This window comes from Marmota monax, unplaced genomic scaffold (genome assembly GCF_021218885.2).
Source record: "Marmota monax isolate L192 unplaced genomic scaffold, Marmota_monax_Labrador192_F-V1.1 WCK01_AAM20220418_F8-fsc00002, whole genome shotgun sequence".
NCBI classification, from domain to species: Eukaryota; Metazoa; Chordata; class Mammalia; order Rodentia; family Sciuridae; genus Marmota; species Marmota monax.
This window is the reverse complement of record NW_026693571.1, coordinates 16,659,825-16,684,511: the sequence shown is the minus strand read 5'-3', so window position 1 is coordinate 16,684,511 and position 24,687 is coordinate 16,659,825. Positions and strand designations below refer to the sequence as shown.

Below are 24,687 nucleotides of genomic sequence, written 5' to 3'. Positions count from 1 at the left end.
AGCACTTAAATGGAAGCAGAAATTGTAGGAGATCTAGACTAGAAGGAATGCTTAGAACAGCAATTTGTAAACCTTTAAGATCTAATGTTTCATAATAAACCTTCTTTGCTTGGTGGTATTTGATTTTTGTTAGGTCTTTTCCTTCCTTTCTCCCTCCCTCTTTTTTCTCCTCCATCCCTCCCTTCTTTCCTTCCTTCCTTTCCTCCTCCTTTCCTTCCCTTTTTGCTTCCTTTCCTCCTTCCTTCCTTCCCTCTTTCTTTCTTCCTTTCTTCTTTCTTTTACTATAATCCAGGGGGGATTTACCATTGAGCCCCAGCCCTTTTTTATTATTTATTTTGAGACAGGGTCTCACTAAATTGCTGAGAATCTTGCTAAGTTGCTGAGGCTGGCCTCAAATTTGTCATCCTTCTGCCTCAACTTCCCAAGTTGCTGGGATTACAGGCATGTGCCACAGTGCCAGGCTGATTTTTGTGTTTTTTAGTATTCTGATTTACTTTCAATAATGTTAGCTTTAATTTTGATGTACAGTTCTGTGTTTTAATACTTATATAAATGCACGTAACCAGAGAAATCTGTTCACAAAATAGTTCTATAACACCCCAAATTTCCCTTATCCTGACTGACTCTTTGACCCTTGTCCCTGCCCTAACCCCATGTAGCCTGTCACAATAGCTTTGCCTTTGCCAACATGACATATAAGTGCAATCACTTGCATGAAATCTTTTGAGACTGGCATCTGTTGTGGGGCAATTCTCCATTATTTCTCTGCATATCTTGTGACAGCTTTTGTTGCGGGGCTAGAGGAACCCATTAAAATATGCAGCTCACTGCTGTTGGTGCTGCACTTTGCTGTACCTTTGTCTCTGACATGGGAGTGCTCTGTCTTCAGTTAGCATCTATTATACCATAATATTGTTACTTTTTAAGCAGGCAAAACCTCATACTTTCCACAATTCTTGATACTTTCTCCCCCATCTTGATTCTTATGTTATTGTACATCCCAATAATGTATTAGTTTCTGCTGGCTGCTGTAACAAAGCACCACAAACTGGGGGGCTTAAAACAACAACAAAAATGTATTGTCTTACAGCACTGGGGGCTTCAAGTCTGAAGCAAAGGGTGGCATACTTCCTCTAAAACCATAAGGGAATCCTTTCTTGTTTCTTCCTAGCTTTTGGTGGTTTTAAGAACTCATTTGTGGGCATGGGCTTGCAGCTGATTAACCCCAGTCTCCATTTTTATAGTCACATGATGTTCTCCCTATGGTGTCAGTTTTTATATAGCTATCCTTTCTTTTAGAAGGACATTAGGCAGATTGAATTAGGGGTCCACCCACTCCAACTAATCACATCTACAATTGCTCTATTTCCAAATAAAAATAACATTCTGAGATACTAGGTGTGGGGACCCTGATCTATCTTTTTTTTTTTGGGGGGGGGGTACCAGGGAATGATCTCAGGGGCACTTGACCACTGAGCCACATCCCCAGCCCTATTTTGTATTTTTATTTAGAGACAGGGTCTCACTGAGTTGCTTAGTGCCTCCCTTTTGCTGGGGCTGGATTTGGACTCACGATCCTCCTGCTTCAGCCTCCCGAATCACTGGGATTACAAGCATGCACCACTGTGCCTGGCTTTGTGACCTATCTTTTTTAGTGGAACACAATTCAACCCTTAACATGTAGTCTGTTTCTTTTTGTTGCTAAATACTATTTCATTAAATGGTTTGTACTACTTTTTGTTTATCTATAATTTGTCCATCAAAGGGCATTAGCGTTATTTCCAGGTTATGGTAATTAAGGATAATGTAGCTATAAATATTCATATACAAGGTTCTGTGTAAATATAAGTATTCATTTCTCTACAGTAAATACTTAAGAGTAGAATTACTTGGTTATAAGGTAATTTTATATGAAACTGCTTAACCTTCTAAGAAACTGGTTTCTAGGTTGGTCTGTTATATTATTTTTGGATTTCCAACAGGAATGCATCCAAGTTCCAGTTGCTCTACATCTTTATAAGCATTTGATGTTGTCAGTTTTTTTTTTTTTTTTGTCCTGTGTGAGGGTCCCCCCCTCCACATTGAAATAGGCGTGTAGAGTTATGTCATTGTGGCTTTCATTTGTATTTCCTCAGTGAGTAATGATGTTGAGCATCTTTTTATATGCTTATCAGTCATCTAAATGTCATGTTTAAGGTGTTTTTTGCAATGCTTAGCTCATTTTAAAATTCATTTGCTTGTTTGTTGCTGAATTTAGACAGATTTGCACATATTCTATATACAAGTCCTTTGATATAGCTGGGATCTGAGCACATTTTCTCCCAGACTATTATGTTTTATCATTTTCTTAACAATGCCCTTTATAAAGCAAAACATGGGAATTGTGATGGAATCCAATTGGTCACCAACTTTCTTTTATAGCTTATGCTTTGGGTGTCATAAATGTCAACTGTTTGCCTAGTCAAGGTCACAAATATATTGTTCTATGCTTTAATTTTTGGGTGAGGTAAAACATAGGGATTTCTGACAATGGATCTCTAATTGTTCCAGCATAATGTACTGATAAATTATCTGCATTGAAATGTTTTTGCATATTTCTCCACTGACCACTTGTATGAGTCTACTTTTGGACTGTACTCTGTTTTATAAATTTATGTCTCTATCCTTTCAATAATACCATACTCTTTAGAGTCATATAGATTTACAGTAAATGTAAACATTGAGTAGTGTGAGTCTTTCAATATTGTTCAACTTTGTCAAAAACTGTTTTGGCTATTTCACCTCTATATTTTCAATATAGATTTTAGTATCAGCTCTTCTATAAGAAAATCATGCTAGGATTTTGGATGGAATTGCACTAAATCTATTAATTCACTTGAGATGAATTGACATCTAACTATATTAAGTTTTCAACTCCATAAACTCAGTATGTCTCTACTTCTAGGTCTTTTTGATTTCATTCAACAACAAAATTTCATAAGTTTTTGCTACACTTGTCATAAATATCTTAAAAGAATTTGAGAGAGAAACAAAGTCTATTATTCTTAACTAGATATTTACTGTCATCTCTTCAAAATATGCTTAGTAGTGATCCCTGTACTATTTCTTCTGATTTTAAACTGTACATTCATAAACTTTCTCCAACCCTTATTAGATGCCTACATAGAAGAACCAATCAGAACCAAACAAAATGCTATAAATATTTTGCTTTTGCCTTCCACTCATCTAGGTTTACTACACCTCTGCCAAGGTAGTAGTTACATTATTGCAGTAAGCAATAAATTCACCTTTGCTTTATTTATAGGTTATTTTGGTGTTATTTTCCAGTAATCAAACTGTGTTGTGTGAATAAGTGATTCCAGGAGCTGTGAGAGGTTTTCTTTTTTTTTTCTTTCATTCTTTTTTCTTTTCTTTTTTGCAATAGAAACCAACAGAAGAATAGTGTGAGGATGGAAAGAGGCTAGGTCCTTCATCATACTATTGATGTACCAAATTAATCCTGTGACCTAGCCTGTAGTCCAGATGTCCTTGTCACCTAACTGTAAATATCCTAGTGGTTGGAGCATAGTCAGATATTTGATTACTTGTGGCTGGCTTTCTGATACACGTAACTGAGTGGATGGCACCCCAGCTTATCATTCTCATCTCTCACTCCCCTCACTGGCATGTTTTAGACAAGATGAATGACATATCTCCTCCTTTGCTCTTACCTTTTCTCTCAGGCTGAAAGTACCCTCCATACTGGCCCCATCCCCAGCTTGCCCAATTTCTCTTTCATTACCAAGTCATCTTCCTAGGAAGGGTCAATCCAAATGCCATTTCTTTTAGTAAGTTTTCCTGACTACATATATACTCTCAGCCCCTGCCATACACACAATCTTCAACTACAGAATATTTTTATTGAGCATTCATGTAACTCAGCATGCTGTTGAACACCACAATAATAACTAAAGGTTACTGAGTGTTTATTTTGTGCCAGTCACAAGGCCAAGTACTTCATTTACATTGTCTCCTTTAATTGCCATGAAAAATTTCTGAATTGACTACTCTTTAAAACACTTCCTAAATTTCTCAAGGCGACACAGTAGCAGAGCTAGAAAAATTTCAACTCTGGTCTAATTCTGGATCAGAATCAGTATGGAGTACATCACACAAAAGTGAGCATGTGTGGCAAAAACACTGATTTATTTTCACTGCTATTGCATTTTGCAAGATTTAAGATTGTTTCTCAAATTTCATTGAATTGTGTTCTGTACTGGGCACTGGGAGGTGCCTAGTACATAATTAATGTACCCAGTTGGTCCTTCCTCTGAGCTCCGGTACTCCCATCCCTCCTCCCCAAGCTCCAGGAGTCCCCTCTTTATATAAACAGACCTATCTTAGCATTTGACCAGCCCTGTCAGAATGGTGATAAATTATTTCTTACTAAGATTTTAGTAGCTGACAATGACTTATAGTTTCCTTCTATAATATTAATATATATTAAAATTTTTTGAAGGTAAGTTTTGTTCAATATACATTCAAAAAGCAAGAGTCAGATGGCAAATTGCCTCACATGTCATCCTGAAGAAGTTGACATATTATAGATAAATTAGAACTATTGTGAGGAAACCTAGACGTCCCCAGAATTTGATAAAAAATTTTTGAAAGTGGAGGTTGAGCATCCATAATCTTAAAAATACAAAATCTGAAACTTTTTGAGTGTTTGTAAGACTTTAGATGTTTGGATTTTGGAGAATTTCATATTTTCAGATAGGGGATGCTCACTGGTAAATTTTATGTAACTGTTTCCAAATCTGAGACAGTTCTGGCCCTAAGCATTTGGATAAGAGATACTCCACCTGTGTAACTTGACAAGAATGTCTTAAGACTGGAGTTTAAGTCAACTTTGTTATATAATTCATTATATATAATTGTCAATTTAAAGCTTTGCTGTTCTAATGGAGACTTCTCAATTGATATCTTATATAGATGCTTAGTATGGAAAATCCATAAAAGGGCTACTGTAGCTAATACACAGAGCTCAGCCCCGTGTTAGTATTCCTGTGAACACAGGCAGCCAGGGCACAGTTTGCCTATCAAAATTCTGTTCTTCCAAAAACTGAGTAGTTGAATGGATATTTAGAAGCTTATAGGTGAAGAGTAATTTAGATATTATCTAATTCAATCTCTTTGAAGACAGCCCTTTCTACCATGTCTAGTATGTGGCTCCTTCCATGCAGCATCTGTCAGAAGGTATTTGTGGCACTGACTTAAATTGGCCTGGGTTTTAACTCTTCCTATACAGGCAAAGCATTCACACTGTTTATTCTTTGAGTAAGCAACCTTTCTTTGCTACTTCTACTTCATAAGTAGACATTTTTCTGACTTAGTACTATGTCTTTTGGAATAAGCACTCAATATCAGAGCTGTCAGGACTCCTGTTGTTCACCTTTTTAAGTTTCTTCAGTTTTTCGTTGAAACACACTCTTTCTCCTGCTGGGTGTCTAAGCCTCCCACAGCCATTTGAATTTGTTGATGGCTGCCTCTTGAAAATGCAGGCACAAGAAGCAGGTACATTGCCTCTCATTACTATGCATGGAATTTTTTTTGGTTGAAAAACTGAATATAACATTAAGCGGGCTTTTCTGGTTAAACATCACCATATAATATATCCAAAAGGAATATTCATGGAATAGAGGGAAAAGCAGCTCAGTGTTAAGCCAGAAACTGACTCACTGCTGGATGGATTGTTGACATTTAACATTATCATGAAAACTGATATGTTGTTACAATTGCCAGATGTTGTGTGTGTGTGTGTGTGTGTGTGTAAAATAAGACTTTAGAACAGTGAGAGGAACACTGAGAAGCTCAATGTTCACGGAATGAATATAGAGTGCATAGTCACAGAACAAAGAAAAATGTTTAGGAGATCTCTCAATTGTTCAATTCAAGGGCTTCTGGTCTTAAGGAAATGTTGATACACATGTAGGGCGAACTAAAAGGTCTAAGCTAGAAGGATCCAGTGAGAGAAGGAAGCAGTCAAATGAAAGTATGAGACACTAAGTAGAATCACATGCAGTGTCCCAATTGTGGTGCTGAGTTCAGGTTGGGGGCTCTGGTTTCTGCCCAGGGGGTGGGTAAAGGGCAGCGGACTGGAGGGTGATTTTGTGTGTGTGTGTGTGTGTGTGTGTGTGTGTGTGTCCAAAGGTTCACTGGCATAAAGAATTCTAGAATTCAATAGTTTTTTTCAAAAGTTAAGTGAGATAAATCTAATCACTGAGACCTGGTGTGGAAGTATTGTACTTTTTGAAGAAATAACTTCAGCTCTGTAATGCTTTCTTTGATAGACCAACAGCTTAAGCAACAATATAGAATATTACTTTCCTAACCACTGACCAGAAAGACCAAGCAATACTCACATCAACTGCTTATTTTAATGTCAAATGTTTATTTCTATGCCATAGTTGCCTTAGCACAATTCGTAAAAGAAAGGAATCAAAAAAAAAAGATTTTTTTTTCTTTTTGTCAGGATATTTTCTCCGCAACTGAAAGAAAGAAAATAAACACCTTGGTACCAGAATTACCATTTCTTTCACATCATTCTAGTAAGTTGCATCTAAATATTTTTCTTGGATATCATTTTTCTTTTTTAGAAGGGGAAAATATCCACAGGAAAAAATGTTTGGATTCAGTAGAATAAAGATGGATTGTCTTTGTCAGAGAATATATCTGGAACATCTTTGTTTTGGTACACTGTATTACTAATCACCATATTCTTATTATTTCATATAACAGGCATACTTTATTACATAAAACAAAGTGCACTGAACATGAACAATGTTAGAAACAAACTGAAATTTGGTGTGTCTTAAATCTTTCGGTGATTTGATATTAGTTGAAGCACAGGAAGGAATACAAATTTCATATCCATACAAATGCAACTCTCCCTTGATGAAAATGCACTTAGTAGCCTAGTTCCTTCTGCTTTAGGAGACAGGGCAGCCGATACAACTGAAACAACCTGATAACAAATGGATGTATTTTTTTTTTCAATAAAAAGGAATGCGCGGGCTTCTTGACTGGTTCCCACATTCGAGGGAGCCAGAAGGTGGCATTTGCTTGTTAAACAGACTTCTCTCATCTGATTTGAGACACAAATCCACCAAGATTCTTACAGCAGAAGTAGGCACCACACCTCAAGGTCATGAGGCCCTTAGAAAGCAGCCTATCCAGGTAACTCTGCACCCAGTGGTGGTGGCCCAGCACCTGGAAGACGCCCTGGTGGCTGTGTACATAAATCCCTTCAGCAGACTCAGTCAAAGGGTGAGAGTTCTTTAAGTTCATGCACATTTTATTGAGTAGTAATATAAAATGCTTTTTCTTTTTCATTGTTACAAGTGCATGCTTTGATTGCCAACATTTCAGAAGTCAAATTACAAAGGCCAGGCTTTAGGCTGTAGTGAATTACTTGGGCACTTATACAATTGTTAAAAAATATGAATGGACTTTTGTTGTTGTTGTTATTGTTGTTGTTTTCAGAATGAACCAGTTGTAACCCGTAACTGATATACAAAGGGGAAAAAAAGTGAAAAAAGTACATATTTTTGTGGCACATGACAGAACGGAACGAAATAACTAAACCGTTATGACGTTAACAGTTACCATGCATTAGAGTTTCACATGTAACTACAAACTTATTTAAATTTCACAAGGTTTGCTAAACATGCTAACCATCTATATGTGCACGGACAAGCTTATGTTAAAAACTTTTAAGAATACTCTCCCCTTTAGATTTTTTCAAAGCTTTTTGATTACAAAATTTCAAAGGCATTAAGCATTTTAGAGAATATAAAGTACGCCAGTATACATACATTTCCAGTATATATCAGACCACTAAGCGCATTACAGTCCCATACAGGCCGATACAGCCATTTTTTTTCCTTAAAAAACATGCATAGGCAGATTTTTTTTTTTTTTTTTACAGAATATAGATGCTTTATCACTGTACTTAATATGGTGTCTTGTTCACTATTACTTAAAAATGCACCACTCATAAATATTTAATTCAGCAAGCCACAACCAAGACTTGATTTATCAACAAAACCCCTAAATATAAACAGCAAAAAAGATAGGTGTAATTATTCCAGTTTTTTTAAACTTAAAGAAAAGATATTCATTGCCAAATTAATAAGATAAGTGTTATATGGAAAGAAGGGCATTCAAGCACACTAAAGAAACCTGAGGTAAGCATAATCTGTACAAAATTAAACTGTCCTTTTTGGCATTTTAACAAATTTGCAACATTCTTTTTTTTTTCTTTTTCTGTTTTTTTTCTAAGACTGCCTAATTCAGTTGATAGCCATTGTGACAAGAGTAGCAAAACATTATCAATAAATAGTCCTTATTTAGTTTGTACATCATTTTTGTTAAAAATGTTTGATGTCATCCATTTTTAGTGCTGCGACTGTAAACGTACAATAGAGTAAGAAATTAGACAAAATTTTCATGTCCAGTAACAGAATAAAAGGCCGTTCATTTACCTATCTATAAGTCCCCAATGCAGTAGGAAAACATGTTCATTCCCCTAACATTGCAGTATATACTAGCATTAGCTTCCTTTGAAAATTTTTTCCCTATAAGCATTTTTAAAAGGCATACCCAAAAGAGGTGTTTAATCACCACCCTCACCAAAATATAGTTTCTCTCTCTCCCTCTTTTTAATGATAGTGTAAACTGAATCCAATTCCTGGCCCCCAGAGCAAACAAGCTACCATCAGAGGCAAGAACATCCAACTGCTGATATGCAGCAATCTCCCTCATGCCCTGCAGCTCAAAAAAACAACAAAAAAAAATGTGAACAGGAAGTGGTCACTGAATATTGCTGCTATTACTGCCATTGCTGTCCGTGCCGTTAGTCTCTGAGGCGAGAGCTTTGTTGATGGAGTTAAGGTTGGCATCAGAGGGCATGGCATCTCTGCGAGGCGGCATCCTCTCGTTAATTCGGTCTAAGCCCTTGGCCTCTTCGAAGCTAGTGATCTTATGTTGTGGCGAAAATCCTTTGATAGCTAAACAGAAAATCATTAAAAAAAAGAGAAACAGGGTTAGCCAGAGACAGACAAAGGGCACAGGAGGCGCATCAGGTGTTGTTAGAGACTTCGCGGTGAGTGGGAATCCTTTAGTGGAGAACAACGTGACGGGACCTGAACACGACACAACAGACTCCTTACCATACTTGGAGATAACCAAAGGTTTGAAAACAGCCAATGTCTCTTGCCAACCAAAATGTCCTCTTGAAGTTATTAAGATATATGCATTTCTCTTGTCTTCATGAAAGTTTAGATCAAAGAAACCCCAGGTGGATATGTAAAGAGGAAAGTGGCTTCCAGGGACAGGCCTCTGGAAACAGCATCATCTGGCCACATCATTAGCATGGTTACCCACAGGGCCCGGACCTAGACAGACACAGCATGTCCCCACTGTTACTCTCCCATGTGCTCTCGATGGCAAATTCAACAGAATCACTGTGTCTTCTATGCCTCAAAGTCCAATGGACTTATAGCAGACTGTAAAAGGAGCCAGGAAAGAAATCAACTTGGGTATGTCCATGCCATCTCAGAATCCCACAAAGCAAACAACTCGATGGTGTCATGAAAAAAAGAAGAAATTATAAACTCTTATTTTTGCACTCAACTTTGGAAGCATATAGAGTGGGTGACAAGTTAAGACAAACTCAGAAAAATCCATATCAGGTCACTATGTAGAGAGGCTTTGTCTGCCCTTCAGCAGTGAACAGGCCAAACTGATGTTCATCTGGTGTCCAAAGCAAAGCTCTTTCTTAGTAGAGCAATGTAGACATAAGTGGTGATTAAAGAAGAAAAGGGGGGAAAACCCTCTTTTTTACACTTTTTAGCAAAAATGAATTGGACTGGTTTAGATCCTATTAGCAATTAAAACACAGAATTCTCAAAGTGGGCACAGCGATATTTGATTTGTTTTCTAGTAACCCTCAGTACACTACAGAGATAGGTAGGAATTTGTATAAGGAACTTAACGATTTTCTTCCAAGGATGCATCAACCAGTGAGCTGCAAATAAAATACACAAATGTGGAACCAATGACATCAGTTTGCTTTACTCCCTGTGAAGTGCAAGCCAGGTACTTAAGGGCCAATCACCAGTGCTGAATGAGGCTGCATCTCCATGGTGGATTAAGGACAATTTCAAAGTACCTTTATCCTTCCCACCTTATTTAGAAAAAAACGGAAAGCAGTTTCCAGCTCAAACTCTGCCAGCCACTCCTACATGAGTGAGTGCCTTTCATCAGTATGGATGGGATTCTTAAAATAAAGATATACAAAGCTCATTACAATAACGATGAGAAATAGATTATTCCTCCTCTGTATTTTAAAGGTTAGCATAATGGTGATTAGTCAACCGTGAGAGGAAGTAGATGGGGAAATGGGGAGAGACCAAGGCCCAAAGCAAAGCTTCTTAATTTTTCTGTAATTCGGTAATAAATTGTGAAATAATAGAGCTGTTTAATGAGCACCCACCCTGAAAACTAACTCAATTATTTTGAGGAACAATATAACAGCACAAAGTGGTACCCTACTCTTTTTCTAAACTACTTTAAATATCATTTCATCATCGTGAATGAGTATAAAACATTTGTCGCTATAATTTATGAAGTTATTTTATTAATTGACATGGCAAAAGTGGAATCTCTAGGTTGTAAAAGCCAATAAAGAGGGAGCGTGGAAGTAAAAATCTAGCTAGAACAATGGATGTTTCTGGGATGGGGCTCCATTCTAATTATTTTGTCTATGCTGGATGGAGGAATGTGCTCTGCTGTAGTTGCTGGTCAGACAATGGGTATTAGCAATTTACATTGGTAGTATACTTAACACAACACAGAGTCACAGAAACCACAGAAAACAGCCAAACTATCAACAAGAATGCACACTGCAGATTAGAATTTGCCAAGAGGAATAGAGAATTCCCACATAAATAGCAGTTTGTTCACTGCTATTTAGGAAGCAGTTGTATTTTCTCTTACAGTGCTGTCATTTCCCCTACCATATCCAAATCACGTACAAATTGTAAGTCTAAAGTGGCACGTTTTTACATCATACCAAAAGGACCATATGCAGACAATTTTGGGAAAAATAAGAAGTTATCTTGCAAGAACAAAATACAACTGAAGAATTTTGTTTTAAAGGGGAACTTCAAATTATACTTTATCAAATTGTCAGAAGATATGGCATAGATAATATTAAAATCTATTTTGATATGCAGTTCTCTCATAACCATATACTTAAAAGAATTTGCTCAAAACAGTTACACAGGGGTCAACTCTACTGTCCTTGAGCAGAGTTAGAACACAGAGATGGTACATTCTGGATTTCCCCTGCAGCTCCTAGCCCGGTGCCTGGCGCAAAGCAGACACTCAGTGAAAGTTAATTAACGGAGTGATCGCTTGATACTCACTATTCTTGTAATGGGCCACTTGCACAGGTGTCTAAGTGCATTTAGACACCTTATAATATTTTGCTACTGTTAACTGTCCTACAAGTATCAGTAGGTTAAAGTTGATAAGGCTAAACAAACCTTTTATCTCATACACATCTGTCTCGTGTTGGAATAATTTTAGAGACATGAAATAATACTGAACTATAACAAAGCACTATTCAAATGAACTGTTTTGGGCTACAAACTTCTGAAAGACTGGAAATTAATAAACTATCTTTACTCTTCCTTTTCAGTGCTGCCTGAAAGTGATTTGAGGGAGGGACATGGTTCAGCTCCAAGAATACTGTTTATGTGTCATTTGTCAAAACAGCTGCCATAACCCCCACCCCACATCATTCAAGATATATAAATTCCTTTTGTTTTCTGTGATTATACTAGGTTCATTGTATACAGAAGTCAAACATAGCTTTAAGGGAAAAAACAAACAAACAAACCATAGAAGGACATTTTCCCCTTTAAAGCAAGAACATTTTGGTTAATACTGAGCCACAACTGTTAGCCCAACACCCACACACTCTGTACAAGCTACAGCAAAAAAAAAAAAAAAAAAAAAGAAAAAAATGAATACACCCAGCAGAGCCCTTATCTGTTGCAGGTACAACAGAAAGGGGACTGGCCAATTTACCTTCATCAGCCTCAATAGCCTCAACAGTAGCTGAAGAGAAGAAAGGGGGTGCAAAATGAATGAGAAAAATGAGCAGAGGATTTTTTTTTTTTTTAACTCTAAGAACAAATCAGTGACGATCAAAGGAGCTAAGAGAACTAATGATCCTGTAAGTGCTGGATTCTGGCACAGACAACAAAACAGAAATGCTAAAAAAAAAAAAAAAAACACCACCAAAAAATGATAAGAGTTGGCTACATCTATCTGAGTGAACTGCTTGGTTTTTGCTCAGTAATTAAATGACAAAATAATTTAACCCTTTATGAAAAGACTCAGAAAAGTTTTATTTTTCTTGGATTGAATTAATAAGGGATTATGTCATCTAAAATGTGCTTCTGTCTCACAGAACACTTTAAAACCTTTGCTGGATTTGGTGATTGATTTACTACTTAAAAAGACCAGACAAAATGGTAGAACTTGAAGCAGAGCCATGATATCAGTGAGATAATTCATACTATTTAATATTAAATGGTACTATTTCCTACTGCCATGCAAAGACAGGGGATGCAAATTTAAAGAAAGATAAAATCAATGTGTTCATGTTCAAGTACATGTGATTCTTTAAATATAAACATTTGGGGGTAGGGATTGGCAAGAGGGTGAAGGAGAACAGAGAAAGGAAGGAATGATTGTCTGGACTTCTTTTTCCAGGAAGAACAATTTAAAATCAGTTTTCTTTTCCATATGGGAATATCAGTTTTGGAAATGAAACTCTTGAAGTGTTAAAAACCCAAGTGGTAACATGGCAGCAGCAAGAATTCTTTCTATCTGCATTTGAAAGAAGAGGCAGCCTACATATTGAAACCTCATCTAGGAGGTGTCTTAAAAATACACCGAAACAGCATATTTCAGAGTCAGAACTTTTATAGTCCATTGCTTTATGAGCAATTTTTATGATAAGGTCTGGGTCTATACTTTCACAGGTATATGAGTCCTTCTGAGTTATTAAGGCTAGTTGGTATTTCCCTAATTAAATGCTAAAATGCAAAATGTCTCCGTAACCCTTAAATGTTTAATATTAAAATTTTACCCCTTAACTTTAATTTGCATTTTTCTTATACTTTAAGATTTTACAAGTGGAGCGACTGCCAAATCTGCACTCTAACTTCCTTCTGGTACATTCTAGATTCCTTATGGCAAAAATAGAGGATGATTGCCACCAAGGAGAAGAGCTGAAGACCAAAGCACCGAGAAAGACCCCTTTGAGACAAGTAGAAGGGTGTCAGACGATGGATTTTCAAGTTTTATTAATGTATGTGGTTTACAATACATATTAAGTTCTCCAAATCTGGGGACAAACGAGTTTCCAATCCACATGTCTTTTGCCTGTCTGGGGTGTGTGTGTGTGTGTGTGTGTGTGTGTGTGTGTTTAACACAGGATAACACAAACCAATGGTTTTAAAATAAAAGAAAATGCAATGACTGAAGTTAAAAATGCAGGTGGAAATCTAGAAAAGAAACAAATAATTATAACAACTTAAGTAACTTAAGTTTCAAAAGTAAAGCAAAAAATCTGGAACCACACCAGCACTGACATATTAGAAATATGTACTGCCCGCTATTAAATGCATCCTTCTAAGCAAATGAGGCCCCGAGTTTCTGATAATACACTTGCTGTATCTTAAAATGTGCTTACCAGAAACTGTAGATTTCAATCAATTAGGTAGAAGTGCATTTTGTGCACAAGTGATTTATCTATGCTAACGTTTTAGTGAGCTTTGGTGGAAAAACTTTTGTGTTTGTATAAAGCTATTAAAATAAATAATTTCCAGCTATAAAATTAAGGGAGAATTTACTTTAGTACTTTGTACTGTCTTATCCTCATTTAAATTTTTTTGAATTTCTGTGGAAATTCGGAGTGATTTTGGAATAAATTCATCTGATAATAAAGAGAATTACTGTGATGCTGCTAGGATGTGATCATTTAGCAATACCGTATTCATGAAGTTGAACATTAGCCTTCATGTAGCATTGTCTAAATAATGTAATCGTAAAAATACCTGAATCTTCTAAGATGAAGGACAGGGATGGAAAAGAAAATATGAGAACGATTCAGGGAAAGTCACAGGAAAATATGAGGCTGAAATTATTTAAAAATGTTATAGTGTATTTTTCTTTTAATTTTTTTTCTGTGGAAGTCAAATCTAATACCAAAATTTCCACATTTTAAAATTTTATTCTAAGTAATGATAATAATTAAAATTGATAACCAGACCTTAAAAGAGTGTGTTGAGCACCATGCTGTCTAACATGGTTGCCACTAGCCATATGTAGATATTTAAATTAAATTTAATGAAAATTAGATATAATTTAAAAATAAGTTTTTCAGTTGTATTAGCTGTATGTCAAGTGCTTGATAGTTATAAGCTACCAGAGACTTTTGTATAGATGAAGAAATTTCGATCATCACAAAATTTTTGTGGTACAACACTGGTCTAAAAATTATGGTTTTCATATAGACTCTCTTAAAGGAAATATTGTAATTTCTTTCAAAAATAAAATTAGTGTCTTCTTTTTATTTTGGAAAGATAAACCAAAGGACACATAAGATTTCTAATATCTATTTAAGTGGATAGTGAAATCAACCTTTATATATTCTTAGATTGTTCAATAAAATCTAGTTATGGATGTATATTTGGGTGTGCATATGTTTATTTCATCAATCAAAAAGATAACCAGATATCTATTTAAAATATGTAATTAAAAACTTACTTTCAGCAATTGATTGGCTCTTAGTAGTCAAACCTGTTGTGCGTGTCTGCAAGCTGAATGAGTCTGCATATAGCTCAGCCTGCAAATGTAGATCCCTATGTTGATGAGGGAATGGGTATAAGGGCTGCAATGCAGTAAGTGGGGGTGCTATTATCATGGACATGACTGACCAAACTGATGTGGGGGTTTCAGCCCTTCTTCCAGCCAAGAAGAACTGAAGACCAAGACAGAGCTTGAATGAATGGGTAAATCAGGGCTCTGGTGGCACAGGTGGCTGAGATGCTCCAGGGTCAAGGTCATACCCCTGGCCTGCTTACCGCTTTGCAGGGTTTGCTTCCCTCCAGAAAGCACTCCGCTGGGGAGCATGCCGGTGGGGGTCAAGCCTTTCAGTGTCAGCACACTCTCACTTTCTTCTCTGGAAGGCACAAACAAAGAAGGGGAGTTAGTTTGGAAGGAAAAACATTGCATGTAAGAACCCACATTGGCCCTTGTGTTGGGTCTCTGGGATTTTTGTTTATTTGTTCATTTGTTTTACTTAAAATACACCATATTTTTATACATTTACATAGAGGAGATGCTACACAAATGATGACATTACATTGTGCAATTGTGGAAATACAACCTCTTCTGAGTACTGAAGATACAGAAAATAATTCCGATTTTGTCATCAGATATCATATTACAAAGTGTTTGTTGTGTATCCCCTAGGATAATAGTAAACACGTTCAGAGAGAATTGTGCAGAATGCAGATGCAAATATTTCAGCCAAGGCTCAGTAACAGTAAGTAGAACTGATTGGAAGGGAAAACCAGAATATATGGTAAATTGAGAAAAAAAAATTGAACTATGGATTAGAGAGCCAGGGTTTACTTCCAGGGATCACTAAGGAATTTTGACAATACTTGGGGAAAACAAAAGAATAGCAACTAGTCAGTGAAGCAAACGGCAAAATGTCTTATTAGTTTTTCTTTTTCAGCCACTTTCCCCACTGATTTGCTAATATAAAATTATTTTATTATCCACTAGGACAATTATTTTACAATAATTTTAAGTACTTCAGTACTTTATATTTATTCATCTTTAACACTATTAATCACTTTGATTTACTCATAGATTTCAATGATTACATTAGCATAAAATAAGAATAACCTTACATCTTTTCACTGCAATCCTCCATAAGTAGAAAATCCTCCATAAGTTTTTTTTTTAATTTATTTTTTAGTTTTTTAGGTGGATATAATATCTTTATTTTTTAATTTTTATGTGGTGCTGAAGATTGAACCCAGTGCCTCCTGCATGCTAGGTGAGCACTCTACCACTGAGCCACAACCCCAGCCCCTCCATAAGGTTTTAATATATACATATACATATCATTTGTGATGTTTAACTACTCAACATTTTTTACAAAGATTTCTAAATCTCATAACTCCTCCCCAAATCTGCTACTTTCATATCAGTAGCCAACTCAGAAATTGAAAAGTTTATCTTTTAGCTATCTGAACTTCAAGTATCACCCTGCAACCAACTTCTTTCATCCTAATACATCAGCTACTCTACCAATAAATCTTGATGGCTCTACCCTCAACATATTTCCAGTGCTGTACCACTTCTCAGAAGCTTACTCTCTCATTCCTTTGGTAAATAGCTTCATTGAGATACAATTAATGTAGCACACAGTTCGCCTATCTGCAGTGTATGATTCATTCAGTAGTTTTTTGCTTATTCAGAGAGCAGTACAACTACCGCCATCATCAATTTTAGAACATTTCATCACCCACAAAAGAAGCCCTATACCCACATTAGCTGTCACTTCCCATTTCCTCCAGTGCTGTGTAACTCCTAGTCTACTTTCTGCAGGTTAATTTACTCTGGACATTCAGACAAATGGCATCATACACCTGTGATCTTCTGTGACAGTGTCTCTTGGTCAGATCCAGCGTCTCTTGCCTGCTGAGAGCAGCCTCCCAATGGTCTTTTTGCTCTACCCTTGTCACATGCCTGCCCCTCCTCCCATAGCTATTCCAGCACAACAACCCCAAAGAGTCTTTTAATACCAAAGCCAGATCCTGTCACTCCTCTACTCAAAACCTCTAATGGCTTCTCTGAGAAAGGGTGAAAGGTAAAACATTAGCAAGTTCCACATGGGCCTTTAAAACACTAGACATCTAGTATTTTAAGCCCATGCTCTCCCTTCTCATTCATCTCTCAGACTACATTTCCTACCTTGTCCACTTAGGGTCCCTCAAACACACCAGTACACTCACCTCAGGGCATTGCACATGCATGGAATCTGACCCCGGGTGTCTGCATGGCTCACACCCTCTGTCTCTTTTAAAAGTATTAGGGTTGAGCCAGTCAATCAATCATTGTGTACTTTCATGCAGGTATTTCACCCTTTGCAGGACTCTGCCATCAAATCACTAGAGGTCACACAAAGAAGAAATATCCTGAATGCTAAGTGGATTTGGAAAAATTAAAGAGTACTGCACAGAAATGTACTCATATTTATTTTCTTTTATATTCAGATTCAAAATAAGGCCTTAGCATCATGACTGGTTATTATTCATACTTAAATAACTTTGGTATCAAATCCTATATTTAAAAAAATAGGACAGCTCCAACAATAAAAACCTACATTGCTCAGAAGATAAACTGAATTACTAGCTTCTTACCTATAAAAGGTTTCTGTTAGTCTGGAGTGATTTTTTCTCAATGTTCAAAATTTTGACTTTTGTGGCCAAAAGTAGAAAGACTTCTTCTTCTTCTTCTTCTTTTTTTTTAATCACACCTTTGGGCTTAGACACCTCCAGGTTAAAATCCTGTCCTATGAGGTCAGGATGTTGTTTAACTATTTTGGGTTTCAGTTTCCTTATCTATCAAACCATATCCACAATTAAAGGATTTCTTTGAGGATTAAGTGTTATACTTTATGTGAAAGCCCTGGTACAGAAGGTGGTCATTTTCCTTCCTTCCTTCCTCCCTCACCAGCTTTGCCTTTGACATTCAACTACATTCCTTACCTCCCTCACTTGTGACTCTCATTCCTGCCTCACAGTGAAGCCGCACCTCAGGTTTCTGGAGGCGTCATCATTTCTGAATTCCAATAATCTTTGCTGCATTCTTATTCTTACTGCTTTCTTTGCAGCATTTCCTACTGATGCCCTTGCCCCCTGTCTGGAAAGGCTTCTCATACCCAGGTTTTATAACACTTTATTTCTTCTTCTTCTTCTCTATTATCTTTCTCAGTCCCTTGGCTGATTTTTGCCATCTCCAGCCCATGCCACACAAGGCTCTTAACCCTTAGAAACAAGGCTAGTGTGAGCTGAGATGTGCTGTAAGTGTAAACCACAGGTAGATTCCAAAGACTCGGTGAAAAAAACAGGCATGGAAAAATAGCTCCTTAATAGGTGTAACACTGATTATATGTTAAAATGACTAAATTCTGAATCTCTACGTTAAATATTTTGTTCTCCTTTCACTGTGATTTCTAGAACATTTAAGATGACAGATGTGACTCAACTTACATTTCTATTGGAAAGTACTGGTCTGAGGATTAGTTTCTGCTCCTGCCTTTCACTATCCGCTTTAGCAAGACCATCCTGTATACTGCTGTAGTCCTTTCTCCTTTCATTCAATCCTCTGTCTGCATTTCTAAACCCCCACAGTCTCTCTGAAGCTCCAAGGCAAAATTTCTAACTGCCTCTGCATGAATGTTCTGCAAATCTAACTCATCTTTTAGATATTCAAATACTTGTTCTTTCTTCTATAGCAGCATCCTATAGATGCTGCTATAACCACATAGGCTAGTGCCTGTATAGAAAACCCTCAGAATATTTTCTCTCTCTTATCACCCCTTAAATAGGTAAAGAGTTTTGTACAAACAACAGAATCTGCTCTTTGTTTTTTTTGGTTTTTTTTTTTTTTTGGTACTAGGGATTGAACTCAGGGGCACTTGAACACTGAGCCACATCCCTAGCCCTATTTTGCATTTTATTTAGAGACAGGGTCTCACTGCTTAGCACCTCACTTTTTGCTGAGGCTGGTTTTGAACTTGTGATCCTCCTGTCTCAGCCTCTCAAGCTGCTGGGATTACAAGCATGTGCCACCATGCTGGGCAGAATATGCTCTAATTTTAACAGTAAAGAGATGGCTAAAAGGCTATTAGAAAACTCTCAGATCCAGAGAAGTGGACTTGTATGTTCCGTAACAGTGCAAATACCAGGACCCATCTACATTATGGGGTCAGCTCCATAAAATGCTACCACGGATGCTGACAGCCGACACCTAGGCTCTCACTAATGCTGTGCAGTTATTCCCCAAAATACTGAGACACAGCTTTTACATGGCTGACTTTTCAGATTCTACACCTCACAGAGCAGTTACCTTCTCCACTTGCTGCTTCCTTATGGTGTTCAATGAGAAACAGAAACGTTATGTGTTTTCATCTAATTGGCAGATCCTAGACAACTTGCCTATACCTTATCTGCAAAGGCTGCTGAAAGACAAGTTTTCTGGTTCCCCTATAATGTTGCAAATTTCTGAAACATGAGGTATGTGTTTAGTAGCTATATCTAACCATTCTGGACTACTGCCCGCGTTCATTCATCATGTTCTAGGCTTATAAAATCTAACTTTTCAAATTCCTTTACAGATATATCCCTTCCTTTGCATTCCTCCTCCCACAGTTGGTCTAACCTTTTGCTTGGATTACTTCAGTAGCTTCCTCAAAGTGTTTCCTGCTGCCAATAAATCATCTTGCTAGCCAATCTTCACACTTCCATTAACACACACACACACACACACACACACACATATATCTAATCATGACTTAAGCATGCCTCTCACCCTGGGAAAACCATTCCAGGACTCCTCGTTGCCTACACACAGGGAAATCAACACACTTTATCATGGTTTCCAAGGCCTGTAAAGATCTGGGCTTTCATGCATTTTCAGCCTCACTTTTTACAAGGTTCCTCACTATCTTCACATCTTGTAAACTGGCCCTTCTACGTGCTTAGAATTCATCACCACAATGCTGGTAGCACTTGGAATCACACTAGACCACCCAGTTCACTTTGGAGTAAGACTCCACTCCACTCATGTGGAGTGCTGCCGGGGACAGGTGGTCAGCCTTTCCCAATTTCCTCCCTAAAGGGAGGTCACCACAACCTTGTAAGCTGGCTGTGTGGGTTGCGGTTCAACGTTCATAACATGGGGCACAGCACCTGGCATTTAGCAAGCACCTCACAAGAGGATGCCACTGACACTGCTCTGAGGACATGCTTTCGCCTCTTTCAGGAGCGCCTTTACCACAGGAACCCCACGTCCTGGAATCCAGCCTCTCCTTCACAGCACTCCTCCAATGTCAACCTCTTCATGAACATTCCCATTCAGGAAACAGAAAGGCTCCCTCCTGTCCAATACCACAGCAGAGCATCTGTTCACATATTTAGCAAACACTTCATAGTCTCATATTAACCTACATGTCTGCCATTCAAATTTCGACTGCTAACTCAAAATGATTCCTTTTTACTGATCAACCATTACTTACTAAGCTCAGTTTACTTTTTTCTAGATATGATCCCTCTGCATACCACTACAGATGCTTTTATTACAGGAAAGCAGTACCATGCACCTTATTCTACTTCCAATTGACATTTGTAATCTTCGAAGTCTTTGATCATCACTGGGTTCAAATAGTCCATTCCTTAATTAGGAATAATCATATCTTGAATACTGTTATTCAAGGGACTGAAGGGATCTTCCAATAGTAAGACCTATAGGATTCTATAGCATTGCTTCTACTACCACCATGGATATAAAGAACTCAATTTTTTTTTTAATATTAAGCAAGAATTCTCCCATTTTCCTAACTGCAGTTTCATATGGAAATGATGAAGCCATTCTCATTTCCCCTCATAGAGACTTCAGATAGAAAAAGAAGAAAGAGCATTTACTGGTAGACCTAGGGCACAGTAGGTGAGCAAGTATTGATGATGAGGTGCCATTTGACCTTCTGCTCTTCATATAGCTGCTGAAGCCCATGTCTTCTTGCTGGTCCTCAAAACTGCTAGAGTTGTTCCACTTAAGGGTTTCTGCACTTTTTCTCTATGATATATAATCAGTGTTTTAAATTTTATTATATTTACTTGTTGCCTGAATGAATGAGTCTCTTTCGTTAGAAATGAAGAGATGAGAGCAACGGTGGTCTCTTTCTTTAAGGTGTAGGGAGCAAGGACACTCTTGTTCTCAGCTCAACAGGCCTTTTGTGATTACACTGGCTGTGGAGTTATTGCTGACTCGTTTTGGGTGTGTTTGAGAAAGGATGGTAATGATTTCATCCTTCTTGTGGCTTCCTGCTTTCTGCATCAAGCCACATAGTTAAGGTAGAAATGGCAAGAGGAGAAACAAAGACCCTGCATAGCTTTTTTTCTATGAGAATTTTTGGAAAATCTTGACAAAAATTAGAACATGAAATTATACAATATGAAGGTGCAGTATTTCCCAAAGTATTTCTATTTTTCCTAGTGTATGTGAAGAAATGTGAACTGACTATACTCCAAATAAACACACAATATTTTACAATAATCTTCTAAAAAGAAATATAGTTACTACATATGATCTAGAAATAGTTGAATTTAAATAAAGTGAATTCCATTCAAGAAAATATTTGTTTTCAAAACTCATGCTTAATAATAACAGCATGATTCATGATCCACTTTAAACAAACAAACTAGTATATGGGAACTAAAACATTAAATAACTTTTTTTCCCTTTTAGTGATTAATGAGAATAATATGGGTTCACATGAACAGCTCTATGGGTTGATGCTCATTTCCTAGAAATCTAGTGAAATGCTCTGGATAAATTCATCTTTTACCCCAAAGCCAGAGTGAAAAATAAAAAGGATTATAATAGCTTTCCCTGTTTCACAAGATGCCCAACCTATTGTGAAATAAATGTTTTAAAATCCTGCAGCAAATAGAGGGATAAAATGTGATGCAATTGATTAACAGACAATTTCTTTAGAGAAATAATTTAGCAGATTGCAATGTAACTAAAGCAGTGAAGAACTCACACTATCATTTAAAAGGGGCAAACAAAATAAAGAAGAGCAAATATATATTAGTAAAATGTTTAAATTACCAGATTAAAGTGTTAAAATAGTTATTCAGTGACACATGATAAAATTCAAAACAGAAATAGAGGAAAAATGATCCCACCTGAGAACCGAGAACACTCTGGCCATCTTGCCTATTGCTCGGATCTTGTTCCTAATCACCTCCTTCCGGGCTGCAGCTGTTGCTCCTGTATTTTAAAAGAGAGTTTAGTAGTCAATGACGTTTATCTAAATGCAATTATTTTGTAAATTTATGTAAGTAATAGATTATAGTAAGCAAAATCAGCTTTGCTTTGCTTTTCCTTAAGAGGATTCATCTTTATGTCAAATTTGAAAATCTTTGCTTTGGGCCATGTGATTCTTGAGGAGTTTCCCAAATACAAAGGAGTAACTTTTGAGAATTCCAAAGGATCTGGAGTGAGTAAAGAGAGAGTATCTCAATTCACAATAGCCAAGCTATGGAGCCAAACTTAAGTGTCCTTCAACAGATGAGTGGATAAAGAAAATGTGGTATATATACACAATGGAATATTACTCAGCCTTAAAGAAGAATGAAATTGTGGCATTTGTTGTTCAGCAGATGGAACTGGAGAATATCAGGTTAAGTGAAATAAGCCAGTCCCAGAAAACCAAAATCCAAATGTTTTCTCTGATACGTGGATACTAACACATAACAAGGAAGGGTAGGGAGGAGAAGTATAGAAGTTCAGTAAATTAGACAAAGGGGAATGAAAGGAAAGGGGGGGATGGGAATAGGAAAGAAAGTAGAAAGAATCAGACATAACTTCCCTATACTCATATATGAATATATTATGCCAGTGTAAATCTACATCATGTACAACCACAAGAATGGGATCCTAATTGGAATGGGTTGTACTCCATGTATGTATAATATGTCAAAATACACTCTACTGTCATGTATACCTAAAACCAAAACAAAACAGAACAAAAAGATAGCTGAAAAAAATATCATGAGAAGATAAGGGTAGGCTCTCATCCTTCTCTTTTGTTCCCCTCTTCTACCTGCAGTGGCAGGAAGAGTTGAGTCCCCAACACCTGTCACTCATTCCAGACTCCTGATGGGAAAGCTACTTAGTAAACTGTTTTTTAAAAAAATCTCCCTTGAGGTGATCAAACTGGGATGGCTCTGAACTCCCCGTGTTCCTTGGAAGATCGTTTATAGTATTTACTGGTCATAAAACATTTGTTTTAGCATTTGATACTCCTTCATCTTCTGGCTGGTTCAAGAGCTCTTAGAGTAAGAAGTAGAAAGCTGAACTGGATTTAGCTGAGAGACAGAGGCACTATCTATGCTAAAAAGTTATGCATGGGTCTGTCCAGGTTTTCAACTTATTCCATTTTCTAAATTAAAAAAAAATCAATCTATGTAGGGCTATTGTTGTTAAAGCATTTTCTTTTTTTAACCATGTCTTCTTAATATATGATCTTTAATTCAGCCATTTTGTATTTTTCTCAAAATGTGTTTGGATTAAGAAACAGAAAAATACTTCTCTTAAGAATTTATAATACAAGGTAGAAAACGATAAAAAGTCCTTTGAATACCTTATATAGGACTTTACAGGAAGTGTTAATACAAGGAGATAGCCTTTCTTTCTACTGCCTCTAACAGATACACAATAAAACATTCTTTTCAAATAATATCATGATGTTCCCAATCTGGAAGAACAGTTGAATCACATAATTTGCTGAGACTGGAGTTTATAGATGAACACTGGTGTTATCTTTTGGTCTTTCAATCCATGAGAAGAAAAAATTTTCTGACCTTTCTTGAAGAAAAGATTTCTGCTATTTCTTTTGGCAGTTTTTATGAATGCAATTTGGAAACATTTTTCATTCTTTAATAAGAGCCAAACAATTAATCCCCATGCTAACATTTATACAAGAAAGAAAACTTGCAACAACAAGTACAATTTTTAAATGGTTAGAGAAAAGGCCTCTGCTATTCTCTCCACTCCAAGAAAGTGGAAACATAATGCCCCACTTTCTTTGCCTGGGTGGGTGAATTTCTGAAGGTGAAGCTGACATCTATCCATTCCACAGGTATGGATGGGTATTCCCCAGAAGGTACATAACAGCTAGGGAGTCGGCATTTCTTCAGCTTCCTTCCCTTAGACTTCAAAGAAACTCACATTTTTGTCCATTGTCTCTCCTGTTGCAATAGTATCATGACACCTATGTCTTACCTCCCAACATATCCAATAAATGGCACTTACTCTTGACAGCTATTCTACCCGCAACTGGGTGGAGAAAATTTAAATCCATGTGGGAGAAAGCAATTCTCTTACTCAGTCCCTGTGGCAATCAAGAACCATGGCTTTACTGGGCGCATGGTGCACAGCTGGTAATCCCAGCAGCTCCAGAGGATGAGGACTGTGAGTTCAAAACCAGCCTCAGCAACAGGGAGGCACTAAGCAACTACTCAGTGAGACCCTATCTCTAATAAAATACAAAATTGGGTTGGGGATGTGGGTCAGTGGTTGAGTGCCCCTGAGTTCAATCCCTGCCACCCTCCCCAAAAGAACCATGGCTTCTCATTCACTGTGAGTTCACAGATTCATTATCTCCTGGTGATGTGTGTAAGATTGTAAGATTTCTACTTTAAAATTATGCTGAGAATTTAACAATATTTATTATCTATGGTTTGTCATTAAGATTCTTTG

General features: G+C 37.0%; 1 protein-coding gene across 2 annotated transcripts in view; it reads right to left on the bottom strand.

Moving 5' to 3' along the window:
- Nucleotides 1–6,410: 6,410 nt before the first annotated feature.
- The window catches only part of Ppp3ca (protein phosphatase 3 catalytic subunit alpha), a 310,937-nt gene continuing 292,660 nt past the window's right edge, over nt 6,411–24,687 (bottom strand). The window contains exons 11-14 of one of the 2 annotated variants that reach the window (XM_058583828.1): nt 22,110–22,194; nt 15,204–15,301; nt 12,136–12,165; nt 6,411–9,047 (exon numbers count right to left, since the gene is read on the bottom strand). In XM_058583828.1, the coding sequence (XP_058439811.1) occupies nt 8,851–9,047; nt 12,136–12,165; nt 15,204–15,301; nt 22,110–22,194 (410 nt within the window). In that variant the 3' untranslated portion in view covers nt 6,411–8,850. The remainder of the gene's footprint in view (nt 9,048–12,135; nt 12,166–15,203; nt 15,302–22,109; nt 22,195–24,687) is intronic. The other variant, XM_046458923.2, reaches the window with a different exon arrangement.